Source organism: Populus alba, chromosome 10 (assembly GCF_005239225.2).
Source record: "Populus alba chromosome 10, ASM523922v2, whole genome shotgun sequence".
Classification (NCBI taxonomy): Eukaryota; Viridiplantae; Streptophyta; class Magnoliopsida; order Malpighiales; family Salicaceae; genus Populus; species Populus alba.
In genome coordinates this window covers 9,122,318-9,141,947 of record NC_133293.1, presented here as the reverse complement: position 1 = coordinate 9,141,947, position 19,630 = coordinate 9,122,318, and the positions used below count along the sequence as shown (strand labels likewise).

Below are 19,630 nucleotides of genomic sequence, written 5' to 3'. Positions count from 1 at the left end.
ATGTAATTTTTAAAAATTACTTTTACGCTTAAGTAATTTTATTATGCTTAAAAAAATAAAAAGACAAAAATGCTTCTAGATGCTATGTTTAAAGATTTTAATTGTAAGAGCAATTAAGTTATTACACTACACTTAAAAAAAAATAAAAAAATAACTCAATTTTCACTCAATGAAAAAATTAATACACCCATGAAACTAAGGCCAAAGATTTTTTTAAAAGAACAAAAAAAGTAATTACACTGATTCTCGATCATAGCTCCTTATTCTAAACTATAGAGTCTAAGCAATTCTCTCTAACTAGTTATTATTTTTTGCGGTCATCAAAGTGTTTTGACAAGATCATTGTACAAATATCAATATTGTAAGAAATAAACTTGTTTGTTTACAAATAACCAGAGATTAATAGTAGAGGAGGAACTTAAATAATTCCAGTATCCATCATTAATTAAAAAATTATTTAAATATCCAAAAATAAATGAAAGGTTTCAGCATTACAATTGCCCATTAATGACCGCCTATTTTGGAAATTAAGTTTATTATTTAAACAGAATCCATTAGCAAATCGAGACATAACTGCTCGAAGCCTGGAAAAGGTAAGTAACTCAATTAGGGATTTTAAAAGATTTAATTTAATTAGGATAAAGAATGTTTGGAAACTCAATCTAAATTTCCTACATAATGAAGGACTTGTTCGAGGTTTGTCCAAAAAAGTTGAGTCGCTTCCTCTAGGGAAAAATAAAAATAAAAACAGGCATGGTTAACGTTGTAAATTAAAGTGTTTATATATATATATATATATATATATATATATATATATTTTATTTGTTTATTTTTTTAAATCCAATTTGATATTAACACATCTAAAAATATAAAATAAAAATAAATTTAAAACCAAAAAAAATTAAAATTTTCAAAAGTATAAATCAACAGCAATGCTTAGAGATTGTGTTAGTTTTGTCATGTAGGAGAGGAGGCTGTGCGATTATATTCGAAAACATTGAGAGCCTCGAACAAATCATATCAAGGCCATTACCATTGTCCAAATCGAACAAGACCAGCCCTCTCCTCTAATACTCCAAGATTTCACTCTCTCCATTTTTTTTGTTTTTATTAAAATATCGCTCTCCTAAATTCCTTTTTCTCGTCCACCAAGCACAAAGCCACTGCCAAAAGAATTTGTCTAGAATCGTTAATCACCAACCCAGGCGCCCAACCACCACCCTTTCTTCGCCGATTCTTGCTTGTGATTGTCGTGGTTTTTTCTTGGAAAAGAATAAATAACTCGTGATTTGTGGGGTCTTGATTACATGCACCGTGTGGGGTACGTGAAACAAGGGAGAGTGTTAGTGGCTTAGTGAGAACCCAAAGGCAGGTGGTGGTGTTAGCGAAGATGATGTTAGGCCAGGTGGTGAAGGTTCAAAGAGAGGAAATAGCGGCATGCATGACTTGTCCTCTTTGCAAAAAGCTCTTCAGAGACGCCACTACTATCTCTGAGTGCCTCCATACTTGTGAGTCTCTCTCTCTCACTCACTTCTGTGTGTGCTCATCTTCTTCTATTTTGTGTTATTCGATGTGGTTTCTTTGTTTTGTTTTGTTTCTTGTTGTGGGCGCTTAATTGTTAGTTCACGTAATCTGTGTATCATCTTTTATTGTTTGGAGTTGAGCTTGGTTTATTGTTTTAATTGGTTATTTTTGTGATATGGAGAGGAGTGAAATGCGGTTTTATGATCTTGTTTTTTCTTCATTTTGTTTTCCTGGTCTTTCTTTGTTCAATGGATTGGGAGTTTCATTTTGAAATTAAGGAAAAGATTGAAATTTGATTGGTAAATATAGCCTTTTCTCTTGTGTTTGAGCAACGTATGATGTGAGCTTACAGTAAATTTGTTTGCTGAAATAGTAAAATTTTAACTTGGGGTTGTTCGAAGCTTTTGCATTGTCCCTGTGCTCTTCAAGTTCCATCAAAATTGTCAGGTCCTTGATAAGTTCATGCCGTGTCAAGTGAGAACACTAATGTGTTTGGGGGATGATGAATAAAGGTTTTGCATTTTTATTTTCCTTGAGAAATAGTTTCTTAGTGTTCTATCATTTAATCATTATGTTTTAAGTGTGTCTTGCCTAATTGTTATATACATATTCTCTCATCGAGCATATATCTGATGCCTGCTTCTTCATTTTAATTTTTGAAACAGTTTGCAGAAAATGCATATACAAGAAGATAACTGATGAGGAGTTGGACAGTTGTCCAGTTTGTGATACTGAATTAGGTTGTTCTCCGCTTGAGAAGCTCAGGTATTTGATCATCTCTTTCTCTTATATTTCCAAGTTTATGCCACAGCAATTTTTAATAAAGCATCTTAAGTGCATGCCGTGGCAAAAAAATACATGGCTGTTTCTGATATAGTTGGACTATCGTATTACACACATGTAGGACGTATTCGAATGCTGTTTGAGTAGTCTCCATGCACTGCAAGTGAAATTATCTTAGGGTGTCAGAATGATTGACTAAGGAGGACGCTATATAAACACTGAAATGATTTTCTAGACATTCTCTGTCTTTTCCAACTGCAGAACCAATCCTTGACACTATTAATTAATGCACTTGGAAGGAAGATATCAAATTTCCAAGTCAATTTATTAGACGTTTACACCAGACAGTAAGTATATGCTGCAAACTGTAGACATGCAATGTGACACTAGGAAATCAATTATCATGCTGCATGTTCCTGGGCAGCATCCCTGTCCTGCCACTCATGTGGGATGCATAGTTTATTTATTAGGATTCTCTGATATAGAATCTTGAAATATCATGATTGAACCGGTGCCTCAACCTGTTTATATGGCACAGAACAATTGGAAGTCCATTTTCAAATTGGAAGACAACCAAAATTGAGAAATGGTCATGGATTTCACTACAGCAGCATAGTCTTGGTCTGTTTTAACTTTCTTTCCTTATGTTAATAAACAGGGCAGACCACAGCTGGCAAGATTTAAGGGCCAAAATCTTCCTTTCCAATATAAAGAAGACCAAGGAACCTGAAACAGTGTCCTCGGTCCCAGAAACTGCGCCAGCAGTCTCAGAAGCCATGCCAGTCCAAGAAGCTGATCACTCAGTTCCATTGATAGGTAGAAGAAAGGAGAGATCTCTCTCTTCATTGGTAGTCAGCACACCTAAGATATCCGTCAAGTCTTTTCTGACAGGAAAAAGATCAAGACCTATTGCCAGAAAACGAGAATCTCCTGTTCTCATTAAGGAGCTGGTTAAGAAAGTGGACGATTACTATGAGAGTTTAAGCTCACCCGAGACTTTAAGCAAAATTGCACAAACTAAAAGGCAGGTAGAAGTGGTTAAACTTCAAGTTTTCTTGCTAAAACTTTTCTCACCTTTTTGTTTTGGGTCCTTTGAAAATGATGTGCCTTTCCTTTGATGCGTAGTAATTTCCTGTGTAATTATTTTCATGGTGTAGAATTCTTCTACTGCTGAGTCACCCAAACAACACAAGTCTAATAAAGTTTCAGAGGATGGTGTTAAACCATGTAAAGGGAAAGCTGATTTTTGGAAACCCTTAAATTGCTCGGTTGAGGCTTCAAGCAAAACAAAGTCTAATAAGTCAGAACTACAGGAAATTCTTGTCCAAATAAAGAAGCTTGATGCCCAGGAGAAAGCTCAATCACTCAAAACCAGTGTCAAGGAGCACGGTGATAAATCGAAAGTTACTGGTGAAGAATCTAACTCGACTGCATCGCCTTCAGTTTCCATGAAACCTAGACGGCTGCAAGGCAAGCAACAAAAAAAGAGCAGCTCCCTCTGAGGGGTTGAATATTCCAGCACAGACTGTTGTCGATGCAAACAGTAAATGTGATACAAGATTTAGTCCAATATGGTTCTCATTAGTTGCTTCTGATCATGAGCAGTGAGATTTTTGTTTCTTTACCATTACTAAAGATTCATTGATGATTGGTCAAGCACGCCATGTCATGTTGTTAACTATTGTTCTTTTTGGCATAATTTCAGGGGTGGAAGTGCGCCCTTGCCACAGATATCTTCGTGCTACTTGAGGGTTAAGTGAGTTTCATTAACCCCACTACCTGGTTTATATTCATAATGTTGGTTTGCTTGTCAGTGTCCATTTTGCTCTTGAGTTTTGACATAGGCTCTGGTTAAACCATGTGTTTTATCGCCACCTTTCTTCAGTTTTGAAAAATAAATTTCCGTGGTTTTCATTTATGTGAAATCGTAATTGCATCTATGCTAAGTTATGTAGATATATTTTCTTAGCGACAATGACACTGTATCTTATCTGATGTTTTCTATGCGCACTTTGATTTCCCTTCTATTTGTTTTGGTTACTTTGAATTTCCCGTTTGATTTCCCTTCTATTTGTTTTGGTTACATATAATTTCCCGTTGTGTTGTAAGCTTGATATCCTTTTGTTTCATCATGATAGCATGATGTCCATTTCCATTTACAATTTATGGTTTCAATGAATATGTACTTCCAGGTACACTCCAGCAAAACAAAACTAATCACAGCCTAGAAGTAAACTATATTTATGACTCCTGTGCTCTTTCGTAGCTATTCCCCAATTTCTTTCACTCTACATAACTATGAAATTCTGTGAAGAAAATAGATTGAGAAAATGATGTTGAAAGTCCAGGAGCAAACACTCTTTTCAAATATCAGCAACACCTGAAACCATGTTTTTAAAATTTTGAATGCTAGAAGCCTCAGAAAATAGGGAGTTTCGCTTCATTGCTTCAATGGGCAGTTGCAACTACAATTTTGTCTGTGAGGTTTTGCTTGCTTAGTTATGTTTAAGTTTGTGATTGCACGCTGGCTGTCACAATCAAAATAGGGGCACATAGCATAAAAAACATATTGGTGCTGTCCTGAGAAAATGAAGCCAATCATCATATAATCATGAAGTATTTTAATTGATTACATGAACTCTGCACATCATGCCTGATGTTGAATTTCTTTTTCTAGGCCAGAATTTCATTTAGAATCTTAATAATGATTATTCTGAAGCATCTGTGACTTTAAAGTAGTAGATTTGCTCCAAAAATTCTGCTTCTGTTCTGTTCCATTGCAAAAATCGAACTCAGCTGTCTGATTTTAGGTCATCTGTGAATGTTAATATATAGAGCATAATTTAGTCTCTATCTTTTCCCTTCCCGTGGTTGTTTTTGTTTATATTGTGTTCTCACTTGAAGTTTGCTTTATACCAAGAACCCTTTTCTTTTTTTCTTTTTTTTAACAAATATACCAGCAACTATTTTGTTGATCAGTTGTTGCAATTTTATTGTAGGGATGGTAGTTTGCCTGTTTCATACATAAAGAAGTATCTTGCCCAGAAGCTGGGTCTTGTTAGGGAAGCTGAGGTAACTTCATCTCTGTTCGTTTATCATGTTAATCAATTTGTGCATATAAAACTAAAATAATTTATTTCTTTCAATCCCTCTTCTTTTCCTATTGTAAATGGAAGTGGACAGCATTTCCTTTTCTTCATTCGTAGATTTCTTTCCTTCGAACTTGAATGTCCAAAATACTTTCTGTGGTTCCTATGTTTCATCTTCCATAATGTATGACAGGAAAAAGGCTTGCTACTCTCTTTGTTTTTAATGTTGTCCTTTAACAAGACCTGCAACAGTTTTTGCTATGATGGAACTGTTTACCACCTACCATCCATCCTTGTAAAAAATAAATGCCGGTGAAGTGTACTCCTAAATTATCTGAAGACTACTGCCTAAGGAATTTAGGAAGTTTTAAAACACCACGAGTAATGCTCAAGTTTCCACAGGTGGAGATCTCAATGCGTGGTCAGCCAGTGGTTTCAACGTTGCAGCTGCATACCTTGGTTGACTGGTGGTTGCAGACAGCTTCAGCATCTGAAAGAATACGGACAACTGTGGGCAGTTCAGCTAAAGATTTTGTGATGGTTCTCTTCATATGGTCGAATAGCTCATCCTCCGTAAACATCTTTGCTTCAGCGGCGAAATGTCATCTCTTGCAACAGTGATATTGGTCAAGGTGATCGGAAACACCAGTGTGTTTTTGCACCATCGTGAATGCACAGCGGATGAATTTGCTAAAACCACTCTGCTTTCTCTCTTTTTTCAACTTTTCTTGCAAGGAGAGTAGACATAGTAGAAATTATACACAAGTTGTAGACGAATATAGATTGTTTATTTTATTAATAGCAGATTTGGGGATTCTGGACTAATGCCTGAATCCAAGGATTCAATTTAAAACAGCTCAATGAGTACTCGTGCTACTAGCCGAAGCCAAAGCCAGGTTGGGTGTGACCTTAGAAACATCTGGTTGTGTTGGGCTAGAATGGCCAAATGGCCACCATTTTACATGGAATAAATTAGGTTAATGCTGAGGATGTGCAATTGGCATATACTCCTTTTTGCCTTTCCCCCTTTTAATCCCTCTTGTTCGGTTCATGACAAGAAGCATACACACATTGTTATTCTTGACAGCAAGATTTCGGACCTCAAAATGATAAAGAAGCTTTGTGTGATAATTTCAAAATTCAAAGCCAGCAACATTCTGCCTCTTAACCACAATAAAAAACAATGATAATCAATTGTAGATTCTAGCTTATCCAACGCCAAGGAATCAAGGCACGTAAATCATCAAGAAGGGGGCTGTTAAAAAAAGAGGAAGCTGTTACTGTTTACTATGCAGGATGTTGATTTTACGTCCTCTGATAGCTGAAAAAAATTGTAAAATATTCAGGGTCTGGCTAGAAGCAAATCTCAAGAGAGCAATTGCAACCTCTCTGTATCCGCAGCAGCTGCTTAAAAGGAAGCCGGTAAACAAGATGCAAAGCAGATATATTTGAGATTTACGTTTAGCCATAAAGCAAGGAAATGAATACATAAAAGTAATCTATAGCAGGGATCAACTTGTTCCCAGATTTCAAGTCGGAGCATGATCTCGGTTCCATGTCTTACAATAACAGATAACATCATCATTAACTTGACCTTGACTTCCTAAGTTTTCAGGTTTGCTCTTGTGCTTTGATACAGGTATGAAGCAACAGAGAAACATCAATCAACAAAGATCATGCCCACGGGATGGGATAGAGAGAAGGTTCCTGCTAGTCTCCACATAATGCAAAGACTAAGCCATGGGAACTCAACACAACAGCATCACCAACACAAGTAGTGAAAACAAAAAATCTGCATCAAAATCCATTTGACATGGGTAAAAACTTGTGAGTGATTACCTAAATGTAAATGTGAAGTACAATTTTTGGTTAAAGGTGTTCGTCCCAGTATCCCCAAGCACTGTATAGACACAGACCAAAACAAGCATAGTAAGTTGATAACTGGGTATGTAACTCATTCTAAGCAACAATTAAATCATCAAATCACCATAACAGAGAAACATTGAATGTCATAATTACAGTCTAGTTGACATTAATTAAGCTAAAACCAAACAATTCCCTTTTCTTTTCTTTTCAATCCAATTAGGCAAAACTACAAGCCACCAGTTGGAGGAGCATTATAGTCACCATCATCATCCGAGAGCAAGTTGGCATACGGCGAGGTTTCAATATCATCAGCAACAAGATCATCCGTACTCCTCAACGCAGCATGCAGAAGCATCAAGACGACAGCGATCCCACCACCAACGACAACATTCTGAAAAACCCCACCCCATATCACAACCAAAAAGTCAACCACAAAGAGCACAACCAACACCATCCAGTCACTCACTTGATAGCCCAAAAACCAAAGCGGCTCCTCACGAGAGAAATAGAGAGAGAGCCAAGCAATTAGAGTAATGAACAAGGCGATTAGCACCAGAGGATGGTTTAAGATGGATAAAGATAGGATTATCAAGAGGATTATGGAGTAATTAACCGAGAAATGAAGGACGTTTTGGGTTATCCTTGTGGTGGTGTCGTGGATTGAAAAGGGGATGTTCAGTAAGGTGAGGTCTAGGAAAACGGACCATGGACGCCGACCTGATGTTAAGGGTTTTGTGGTTTCTTTGAAGAAGCTAGACACGAATTGAGACATTGTTGCTCTGCTGCTGTTGAAGTTTTTTTAATTTTGTTAAAAAATCAGAGGAGTTTCGTTTGATTGAGAGGAGGAGAAATCAGAGTGCGTAAAGGAGGCTTCTTGTTAATTATTTTTTTTAGCCTTTCAAGGCAGGCAGGCACCAGCAACACCTTCTTTAACTAGGTAGACGATGACTTTGACTGACTCTCCTTTTGTAATATTGTGGGCTTGGTGTACCGACTAAAATTGATGCGAGGCCCATATCAGCCCAGCCCATTTTCGAGGAAAGGAGACTAGTTAACTCATAACTGCACAAGCATGGCAGGTCTTCCAGGCTTTCATCGTCTTCAGTGTCTCGTTTCCTAACCCAAAATTAACAGCTTAAGCTTGAAGAGAGCATCTTTCCCTTGGAACAGAATCCCTTTTAAGCGTGTGAGAGAGAACATGAGATTCAATATCGCTCCATTATTTTTTCACACTGTTTTGTTTCATCAACCTAGCTAGTGTGTGTGAGCTAGCTTGTTTGCTTGAGGAGATTAAGTACATGGAAAGCTGCCTTCCTATGAATCAATCTTCACAAACACACGGGCAGTTCCAACACCTGGTAATGAAGTTGGATTCCCAAAACTAAGTGAAGTTGTAAGTTTCAACCATTCTGCTGGTGGCATTGCCAGGTATGGTAGCCAGATAGGTGTTACAGATGCATGGAACCTCACCTGTACCGAGCTGCCATGGATGGAAAAACTGATCTACTCCGGAAAATGCCAGACCAATTCTACATTCAAGCTACGAAACCAAGAATACATTCCTCCACATTGCATGCAGTTTGGTATGTTAGAATGAGTGGAGATAATCCTTGACTCGAGTTCGTTGCTTTTGCATCAGGTGAATGTGAAAGGCGAAACAGCTCTTCACATAGCAGCCAGGAGAGGACATTCTAATGTTGTTCGGATTCTGATGGAGAAAATGAAAACCACTTACCATGACGTGGAAATGGGGACGGGAGCTGCCAGATCATCGATGAGGATGGCAAATAATAAGCACAACACTGCTTGCATGAAGCTGCACGATACAATCAACTTGATGTGGTAATGTTGATGGCTGAAGAAGACCCTGAGTTCCAACATTCTGCAAAATGTACTCATTAAGTAGAACCAGTGGAGCTAAAGAGCATAATGTACTCATTAAATCCATGACGTGATATCGATCCACCGGATATCATTAGATCGAAAACCAACATGATATCGATTCTCTTCTCCCACCATCTTCTGTCATCATGTGAATTTCAAGAAATTCGATTCTCTTCTTCAGAACAACCATCGCTTTTATCAATCACTAACAGACAACCTTTCTAATTTCGTAGCATTGTTTCCTTTAATTTCTTGTTATTTAGCACCCCACTTTCTTTGGAAGTCGAAGCAAGATCATACGATTCTCATCTTCAAGCACCTCTCCTTTATTCTTGGGCCCTCCACTTTGGTAGTAGAGCATGAAGTTGACTCCCTCTTTATTTTCTATCCTCGCAAGCTCATCGTTCAAGAAGACTGGATCTAGTTTGTAAAGGTTATCAAGCTGGATGGACATGCTGAGAAGGAAGAGGAAACCATCAACACCAACCTCAATTATAGCCATGGAAAAGAAATAGATGAAGGACATTACAGCAAGAAGGATGGTGACAAGAAGTAAATGATGAAATTGATGACAGATACTCAGAAAGCAAGAGATACTAATTTGATAGTAGCCACGCTCGTATCAACCGCAAAGTTTTCTGCAGCTTTCACGTTGTCTAGGGGTTACAGAGGCGACGAAGGCCCAAATCCAGGTTCCGCAATCCTAACAAAAAAGGCAGCTTTCCAGGCATTTGTTATAGCGGGCAGCCGGGTACCATAGCCATGGTTCTCCCAAGTTCTGCTGTATTTTTGCATCTTTCTTTGACAGTGATGGAAGATCCCACACAAGGTATCTGGAAGATTGCTTTCGCAGCTGCTCTCACCTTTTTGGCCATGAGCGCTATCATGGCGGAGCCAGAAATTTTTTTTATCTGGACTATTAAATAAATATATAAATATCTTTTAATATTGATTATTAACTCCTATACATAAATTTTTAAAATTAATAATAACGTTTTTAATTCAAATGCATTATCCAAAATATTAAAAAATAAATTTAAAAGTACATAAAATTAAAGCGAAAATAAAAATAAACTCACTATTAAAGTTACATCCTTTGATGTTTTGTAAAATATAATTCATCTATAATCGAATCTGAATCAATATTATAACAACCCCCAACCAGGATAAAATAACAATTTTATATCAACTGGAAAATAAAGTAATTAATTTTTTTTTTTCTATTTCAATTTCTTCTTTATTCCCTAGATTAGTATTTTATAAGTTGAACTTTGTAAGTTTACAAGATTATTCTCTCACTTTCTTATTTTTTTTCTTGGAATTTTTTTTATGTTTTTCTCTTACTTTTTTCTATTTCTTTCTCACCTTTTCTTTTCTTTCTTCTTCTATTCTGCTTCTGCTTAGTCGGCAACATGTAAAAGGAAGGAGGAGCTTATTTGTTTTATTTTTTAATGGCAAATAATCATTTTACTCTTAATGAGTCATTTTGCTTTTATTTTATGGTTCTTTTTTTTGTTAGCACTACCAAGCTCCGTTCATCCTAAACTCTTAAACTAGATTTTATTCAATATATTTTAAGATCCCTTGTAAAATTTTAACTTGATCTAATGGTCGGATTGAAAATTACGTCCAATAACGTAAAACTGATCAAATTGTGATTTGTCATCAAATTTCTAAAATTTCTCCAAAAATTCTAAAATTTTAATCTAAGCTAAAGCATCATATTAGAAGGCTCCACGTAAATTTTTAGAATTTTTTGATAAGTTGATTGAGAATTATAATTTTTTTTTACAAAAATTAGTTAAAAAATATTAATAAAATCTTGACCTAGGCTAAAGCCCACCCTAGCCTTTGCCGTGCCTCCGCCTATGAGTGCTATGATGGTTGCATTTCTACCATATAATAGAAAGACAACTGCATGTGCATTAGATCATTACCCTGTTTGTTTGAATTTTTTTTTAAAAAAAATTAATTTTTTTATATATTTGTTGATTTTTTGATGTATTAATATTAAAAATAAATTTTAATATATATTATATATATAATTTAAATATATTTATAAAATAAAAAAATATTTTTAAAAAATAATAACTCTTCATTAGTAAAATACTAAACAAGCTTCAAAAGTTCTAAACATGAGAAAGATAAATTTAGTTTGACTAATAAAATTAAATTTATAAAAAAATATACACAATGAAATTACTGAATAATATTCCCCATAGAGTTCGCGTCATCATTTAATTAAGATTTTAAAAATTCCTTTATAACATAATTAGACTACCTCTTTTTTCTAGGCTCTCATAGAAAGGATATTTTCACCCAAAGTAATGCCTTTATAAAATAAAAATAAAAAAAAAAAAATTATCTTCGTAGTATTCCCGAAAACAATCCATTTTTCATTCAAGTCAAAGCTTATTTTAGAGCCTGGCCTCTATTGTTTACCCCCAAGAAAAATTAATAGATTTTGGTGGAACTTTGAAGGTGGCACTGTTATGAGGAGATTAATGGGAAAAACAAAAGACTATGGAGTTGGTTGTGAAATCAACTAAACTTGAGGGAGCAAAAGCTTAAGGAGTTGGTTGTGAAATCACTTAAACTTGAGGGATTAATTGAAATAAACCCACAAACTATTGCTTCACCTCCCTTAAACCCTAGTGTCAGCGTAGCATCCCTGTAACCCTCCCCCTTCTCTTACTCTAACAGCTCCCAGGAAAGAACATAGAGTAGTTGTTTAGACCTCTTTCTGTATTTCACCACTTCCCACAAGAAAAATGGGGTACCATATCGCTTTTTCTAAACCATTTCAGTTAAAACCTAGGGTTTGTCAAATCTCACTCACGCCCTACCTCCATTTCTGCACTTCAATTCCAGCTCCAGGTGAAGATCCTATCTCCCCTAACCCAGAAACAACCGCATCTCCAGGCCCGAAACCTGACCCAAAAACCGAAAACCCCAAATGTGGCTCAAGAGAAAACATACCAGAGAATCCCGAGAGCTAAGCAGCAGCATCGAAGCCCTGAAAAACTAGAGGATATAATTTGTAGAATGATGGCTAATCGGGACTGGACGACCCGGTTGCAGAATTCGATTCGAGCTCTAGTGCCCGAATTCGATCATTCTTTAGTTTATAATGTTTTGCACGGAGCTCGAAAGCCCGATCACGCGCTCCAATTCTTCAGGTGGGTTGAACGGGCGGGTTTAATTCAACACGACCGCGAAACCCACATGAAGATTATCCAGATTTTGGGTAGATATTCTATGCTTAATCACGCCCGTTGTATTGTTTTAGAAGATATGCCTAAGAAGGGTTTTGAATTAGATGAGGATATGTTTGTTTTGTTAATTGATAGTTATGGTAAGGCTGGGATAGTTCAAGAATCTGTGAAGATGTTTTCTAAAATGAAAGAATTGGGTGTGGAGAGGAGTGTTAAGAGTTATGATGCTTTGTTTAAGGTTATTGTGAGGAAAGGGAGGTATATGATGGCCAAAAGGTTTTTTAATAAGATGATAGATGAAGGGATTGGGCCGACTAGGCATACTTATAATGTGTTGATATGGGGCTTCTTTTTTGTCAATGAGGTTGCGAACTGCAGTCAGGTTTTATGAAGATATGAAGGTTAGAGGGATATCTCCGGATGTGGTTACTTATAATACGATGATTAATGGATATTATAGGCATAAGAGGATGGAGGAGGCTGAGAAGTTGTTTGCTGAGATGAAGGCAAAAGGATATTGCACCTACTGTGATAAGTTATACGACCATGATTAAAGGGTATTTTTGCAGTGGATAGAATTAATGATGGGTTGAGGTTGCTTGAAGAGATGAAGTCGGTTGGTATTAAGCCTAATAATGTGACGTATACGACTTTGTTGCCAGATCTTTGTGATGCTGGGAAAATGACTGAGGCTAAGGATATTTTGAAAGAAATGGTGAGGAGACGCATTGCACCCAAGGATAATTCGATCTTCCTGAAGTTGTTGAACAGTCAGTGCAAGGCTGGGGATTTTGAAAGCGGCTGCGGATGTGCTTGATGGAATGATTAAGTTGAGCATTCCATCGGAAGCTGGACATTATGGTGTCTTGATAGAGAATTTCTGCAAGGCTGAGGAGTACGATCAGGCAGTGAAGTTTGTGGATAAGCTCATTGAGAATGATATTATTTTAGGCCACAGAGTACTTTGGAAATGGAGTCTGGTGCTTATAACCCAGTTATTCAGTATTTGTGCAGCCATGGACAGACTGGAAAAGCAGAAATTCTTATTCCGGCAGCTGTTGAAAAAGGGTGTTGAGGATCCTCTTGCCTTTAATAATTTGATCTGTGGGCATGCAAAAGAAGGAACTCCTGATTCTGCTTTTGAAATTCTAAAGATCATGGGTAGGAAAGGAATCCCCCGAGATGCTGATGCTTACAGGTTGCTTATCGAGAGCTACTTGAGGAAAGGTGAGCCAGCTGATGCTAAAACAGCTTTGGATAGTATGATTGAAGATGGACACCTTCCAGATTCATCAGTATTCAGGTCAGTGATGGAGAGTTTGTATGAAGATGGTAGGGTTCAAACTGCAAGTCGTGTGATGAAAAGTATGGTGGAGAAGGGGGGTGAAAGAGAACATGGACTTGGTTGCTAAGATTTTGGAAGCTCTTCTCATGAGAGGTCATGAAGAGGAAGCCCTTGGACGCATTGATCTCCTCATGAGTAGTCAGTGTAATGTCAATTTTGATAGTCTTCTGTCCATTCTTTCTGAGAAGGGCAAGACCATTGCTGCTCTTAAGTTGTTAGATTTTGGATTGCAGAGGGACTGTGACATAGACTTTAAAAGCTATGATAAAGTGTTGGATGCTCTCCTAGCAGCAGGGAAGACTCTCAATGCATATTCAATTTTGTGTAAAATTATGGAGAAAGGAGGAGTCACTAGTTGGAGGAGCTATGAGGATTTGATTAAGAGTCTTAACCAGGAGGGAAACACAAAGCAGGCTGATATACTCTCAAGAATGATAAAGGGAGATGATAAGTCACATGAAAACAAGAAAGGGAAGAAGAAAGCTTCTGTTGCTGCTTAATTCCATTGCTTTTTTTCTTTTCTTTTCTTCATTTAGTGGTCAGAACTTTCTTGATCGTTTCGTTGAAAATGATTAGTGCTTCATTTTGAGTAGAATAAGGTTTTTAGTAGAGCAATGTAACCTGTCCGTTTGTTTATTTTGAACCAAGGGGTGTTATACCTCATTCCCTCTTACATGGATCACGTTTCATTCTTTGAACTATTGCAGGCGAGGAGGAGAGGTAGATAGTCTAGCAGTGGAACTGCTTATGTGTTTATGTGTTGGATTTTCATCAAAGCATGTCATGTTCTTGATATACTGTTTTCTTTCAAGCAAAAAGTGTCATCTTAATGGTTATTGTGAGCACTTGGAACAATGGCTCTTAGTTGCAACTTCTGCATTACACACAAACACATAGAAATAAAGTTTTTTTTTTTATCTTCCATTTACCTGTTCGAGAGGGTGCTTTATTCAGTTGCAAAAAGAATAGAGCAATGATATATATTGTGAACTTGTTTTTATTTTGCATTGTTGTGTTTTTGCCCTTTTTGATAATTAAGCTGTATGATTATGTTTGGATTATAGAATGTAAAAGGTACGCGTAATCTTATTCCTTGTTTAGATATCGGTTATTTCTATGATGGTTTTACAAATACAAGACCGTGAGCTGTATTTATGAGATTGGAGCTTTTGAGAGGGGCTTGGAATAATCTGGAGGATCATTATTTGACTCGTCTGTAGGAAGTTCCTTATCCTCAATTCTTCTCGTAATGAATCCTTTTTTTCACTTTAATCGTCTCAGATTTAATGTATGCTCCCAAATTTACCTTAATGATGTTATAGAGGATTTGACTGATTTATAATATGATAATATTTAGCTAATTTATATGTAGCCCACCCTTTACCCAGCTCTTTTCCACAAAATACCGCCTCCCTATGAATTTCCCGTTTGTTTTAGATTTAGCGGTGCTGCATTGTTGTTGTTTGGTTAACAAGAACACGGTACGCCAAAATTTTGACACCGGCGTGGAAAAACATGTGGAGCTCTCATGATGAGTAGGCCGGACGCACTTCTTTTTGAATTGAATTTGTTCTTGCTGAAACTAGATTACCCTTGAAGATTCGTTGCCAAATTTTACTGGCCAAAGTTTTTCCGAGTTGTGGAACCATAAACCAGGGCTCCAACACTATAATGAAATATTCAACCAAACAACTTTATTGTGTAACATGAGAGCATGTGTAACCAAGACTGGAAACGAGCAAGATACAACACTGCAGCGCGATCCCTCTATATTTTGAAGTGTGCGAACGCCCTTAACAAAGCCTACCCTAACAACTTTTGTGTTCAATTTGTATGGGCAGGACAAAGACTCGACCGTGAGAGAGCGACAAATAACATTGTTGCCTTCGGGTTATGGTATGTTGACTGGAGTCAGCTCAGAAAATATTTGATCTATATTCGTAACCCCGAAGTAGACTGCAAGCGGAAGCTGAGCTGTCAATATAGCTGAGTCGCTAGGTTTTAGACTTCACAAAGTATAGGAATATCATTGACCACCTGCGCATCACCAACTACTGAGTTTCGGTTCTCAACTTTCCGGCGCAAAAACATGCAGTTCAAAACAATATAAAACCTAGAGAATTGGATACACAAAACTATCCAACAAAAGATGATATTCCCTCGAATCAATTATACAATATGTCAAACATCTGCATACAGAAGGAAACATCAATTGCTAAAGCAGTATAGTCTAGCAATCACTGAAGTTGCAAGAAACTCCAAGACAACAGCACAAAAAGGAGTTAGCAGTGCACAAGGATATACAATACTAGCAGAAACAACAACAAAGCTGGCAGTTAAAACTAATTTGAATTAAAAATTTCAGGAAGATATGATTACTCCAGCTGAGTGCAAGTAGAACTTTAAGACACCGCCCGAGATAAATCACCCTCTAAAACCTGACCCATGAGCCTGGAATTCCCTTTCTGCCTCTAACCATTTTGTTTCCATTCACCAACCAAAACGAACCCACCCCCACCATCTTTTCCCAATCGTTTGAACGTCTTGCATTCCTATATATAAACTGGATTTTCTCCATCTATCTATATCTGGTAATCTAGCATTTTCGATACTAGAGAGATAGATATTCTCAATTGGCCCACATCTCAAGAGAACCCCATGCTGATCACCTTTGTTGAACAACCCCTCTAAATTCTCCCCCTTGAAAATCTGAAGGTGATACCACTAATACCAACAGGAAATAGCCACATCCCTGTCTGCTGCCTGACTTTTTCCCTCCCCTATGCTCTCCAAAGTTGACACAGCAAAATAGTATCCGAGATTTTGGTGGGCCCGTTTTTTAGCAAAGGTCATCTAAAAGGCAGACAACAATTGACCTTGGAGCATTATCCTTGGCATCGAAGGTTCTCAGCAGATTATGACATTCCCAGGGCAACTGCACTTTGAGAAACAATCTTTTTTTTCCTTTTCCACTTTTTCACCTGTCAAAAACCAAAAGTAAGAAATAAATTCAATCTCAGTTTCTGGTTTCGGAGCTTTACCAAGAAAATCACTATACCCAAGAAAGGACTCCTCTATGTCCAAAATTACCAGAATACATAAGACCAGTTAGTCAACTACCACTATTGCAGGATAATTTGTCACGTTTACCCACTCACTAACTCCGTTATCACCCCATACAGAACTGCTTTTAATATTGCTAAATAGAAACAATAATGGAAAGAAAGAAACCGAGACATAGCTTTATGAAGAGACTCCCTAGCAGACCAGGACTATGCCACAAACCACGAAAGCCAAACCAACCGCTAGCTCTTGAATTAACTAGGTAAAGGCCCCTGCATTATTTTGTGGTCCCCCAGGTTTGCACAATTACTATTATAACTAAAAGAAATTTTTAAAGGTTGTATATTCTCGATACACATGTCCTAGTCAGCCGACTTGGGAAAAAATATGTGACCAGAAACGGCCAATTGCTTAAGCCCAAAACTTAAAAATGCAGTTGGAACTTGGGGCCCTCTTGCGCTCAACATCCAGAAAGGCATGCAGTGGATGAGGTTGAATTAAACAACCACTTTAGCCTACAGAGCCCATAGGCAGACCTTTAAACCATGCAGCCATTAACCTTTATCTCATCCCTTTGCTCACGATGATCAAACACTCGCCCAAGGTTTCAGGAGGTGAAGTTTTCCATTCCCCTGTCAACTAATTGCCTTGCCCAGTGAAGAGGAGAATAAAATTCCAAACCTAAACTTGATTTTACAGGTAAAAAGTAAAAACCCAAATGAGGAGAAAGTACTGAAATAAGGATAAAGTTCGAAAGAGTAGGAGGATCAACATATTGCAATAACCCTAAGCTTATTTTAAGTTTTTGTATTTCAAGTATTGCATATGCCGGAGTATGAAACAAACAACAAGAAGAAACCACTGCACCAATCAAAAGAGGACCAGAAAATATAGATGGTTGCTAGTAGTCTTGCAGAAAATCTATAGTATAAGTCTTAACTACACAAGTTCTCCTACATCCAGACGTACAGCGTCCAATTTGCCCTCTACCTAAGTCAACCAAGTATTTGCAGTTCTTCTATACAACTCAACCCAAACCATCCCTCTAACCTCCGAAAGAGCTAACTTTCAATCCACTCAACTAAAAGTACCTTCAAAGTTAATGGTTTGGAATCATCATATTTTCAATTGTTTCATACAAGTATTATCGGTTATTGTTTATGTGCTAACGAGTCTTTGCTAGCACCCCCAAAACTGAGGTGAAAGGTTTCAACATCATTTACACATTGGAACCCTTGGCATAGGCCTTATTGTGTGACTCATTTAAATCTATACCCAAACATAGGTCCGTAAGTTTGTGTTTTTGCGGTGTCCAAACAAAATGCACAATGCATTGAACCCACATGTTAAATTAAGTTTTATAGAACACAACATTCCCTATTTTCTGATTTACAAGGCCCAGCATTGTATCCATAACATAAGAAAATTGTACGTATTCCTGAAACCGAATAACGTCCATATCCAATTTACGGCATTTACATAACAACAGGTATTTAGAGTCCTCTCCTTCTTCGCAGGGTAAAGGCATAATTTAACTAATTCAAAATGCACTCATCAGTTCCCTTTCAAACCAGACAATAACAGAGCATTTTAAATAAGAAGACAGAACAAATTTGATTAATAGCCTTCTTAACTTCATATCTTCATTCACTTTAAACACACATTTTTTCATAGTTTTAAAAGGTCCAAAATAATTAAGCTCTTTTTAACACTTCGTTGCCTTCTTGAACTTCTCTCGTGTTGGGAAGAAAAAAACAGACTATGCGACCAAAAAACCCAACAACGCATGACCCATAAACCCTGGCTTTTAAAACCAAAAATCCTTAATGGAAAAAAAAGTAAACTACTGACAACAAAAAAAACTTTTACAGAATAAAAAATAGGCAATTACTCCCATATGAAAACAAAGACAAAACCTTTACTAAATGCGGGAAAATAGTGAAAAAACACTAACTTTCGCGTAACTGAGCGCATCAAAATAGACGAACATCAAAAGCTGTTTCAATAATGGAGAGCCTGAAACTCCGTCCTAGATGATAAAAGAAGCCCTTTTGTTGTTGACCTTACCGAGTTGTGACGCGTTCTCTCCTCGGTTTCTTTCTCTTCCCAGTTCACAGACCTCATTGGCACTGGTGCGTCCTGGTAGATGTTTGAATGGACCATTTTTTTTGTTTTCGCAGAGCTGTTGTCTGGATCCTATACAAACGTCTCTTATGTAGTTATCGGTGACGGAGGAATTGTGCCACTTCAGTTCTTCAGGCCACGTCAAACCTTGCGAAAGCTCTTTATCCTATTTTTTGGTGACGATGATTTTACTATTTTGCAATGATAAAGTTTGCTTTTGAGGTAGAGTAATTATTAAAACGACACATTTATGAAAATAAAAAATCACAGTAAAATATTGATTAGGTCGTGTTTGAGATCAATATTCTCTTTTCGATTTCTGCTGTTTTTATTTTTAAAATTAGAAGAAAAAAAAAACATGTGAAAAATTATTTTTGACGTTAGGGAATGTTACCATGCCATCACCGAACCCCAAGATGCACAACAATCGCGGCCTTACGTTGGTTCGGAGCACTACGTCGAGTTTGAGATGCAGGGCTCAGGGTCGGAGGAAGTCTAGGTGTAGGGTGGAGATAGCGACAAAAACCTAAAGATAGTCCGGGACTTTCGATGGTCAGTTCTGTGGGATTGTCTAGACCTGAGACATCCTAGTCGAGCAAGGGACCAGGACTAAGGTCGGCCCGGGTCGGTCTTTAGCGTAGAATTTCAGAACGCTTCGAGTCAGCACAGCTGAGAGGATGCCTTCCGAGGATAAGGTTAAGCGTCAGGACTCAACAAGGGAGAGGCCAGTGCGCCTT

General features: G+C 37.3%; 1 protein-coding gene and 2 pseudogenes across 1 annotated transcript; 2 read left to right on the top strand and 1 right to left on the bottom strand.

The window, feature by feature from the left end:
- The first annotated feature begins 971 nt into the window (after positions 1 to 971).
- On the top strand, positions 972 to 5,973 carry LOC118061412 (E3 ubiquitin protein ligase DRIP2-like; annotated as a pseudogene).
- A 1,380-nt stretch (positions 5,974 to 7,353) lies between these two features.
- On the bottom strand, positions 7,354 to 8,291 carry LOC118061414 (PRA1 family protein D). Its single transcript, XM_035074836.2, has one exon. It carries the CDS (start codon positions 8,032 to 8,034, stop codon positions 7,489 to 7,491), a length of 546 nt encoding a protein of 181 aa, XP_034930727.1. The 5' UTR covers positions 8,035 to 8,291; the 3' UTR covers positions 7,354 to 7,488.
- Positions 8,292 to 11,787: 3,496 nt separating this feature from the next.
- Positions 11,788 to 14,404, top strand: LOC118061413 (large ribosomal subunit protein mL102 (rPPR5)-like; annotated as a pseudogene).
- Positions 14,405 to 19,630: the final 5,226 nt, after the last annotated feature.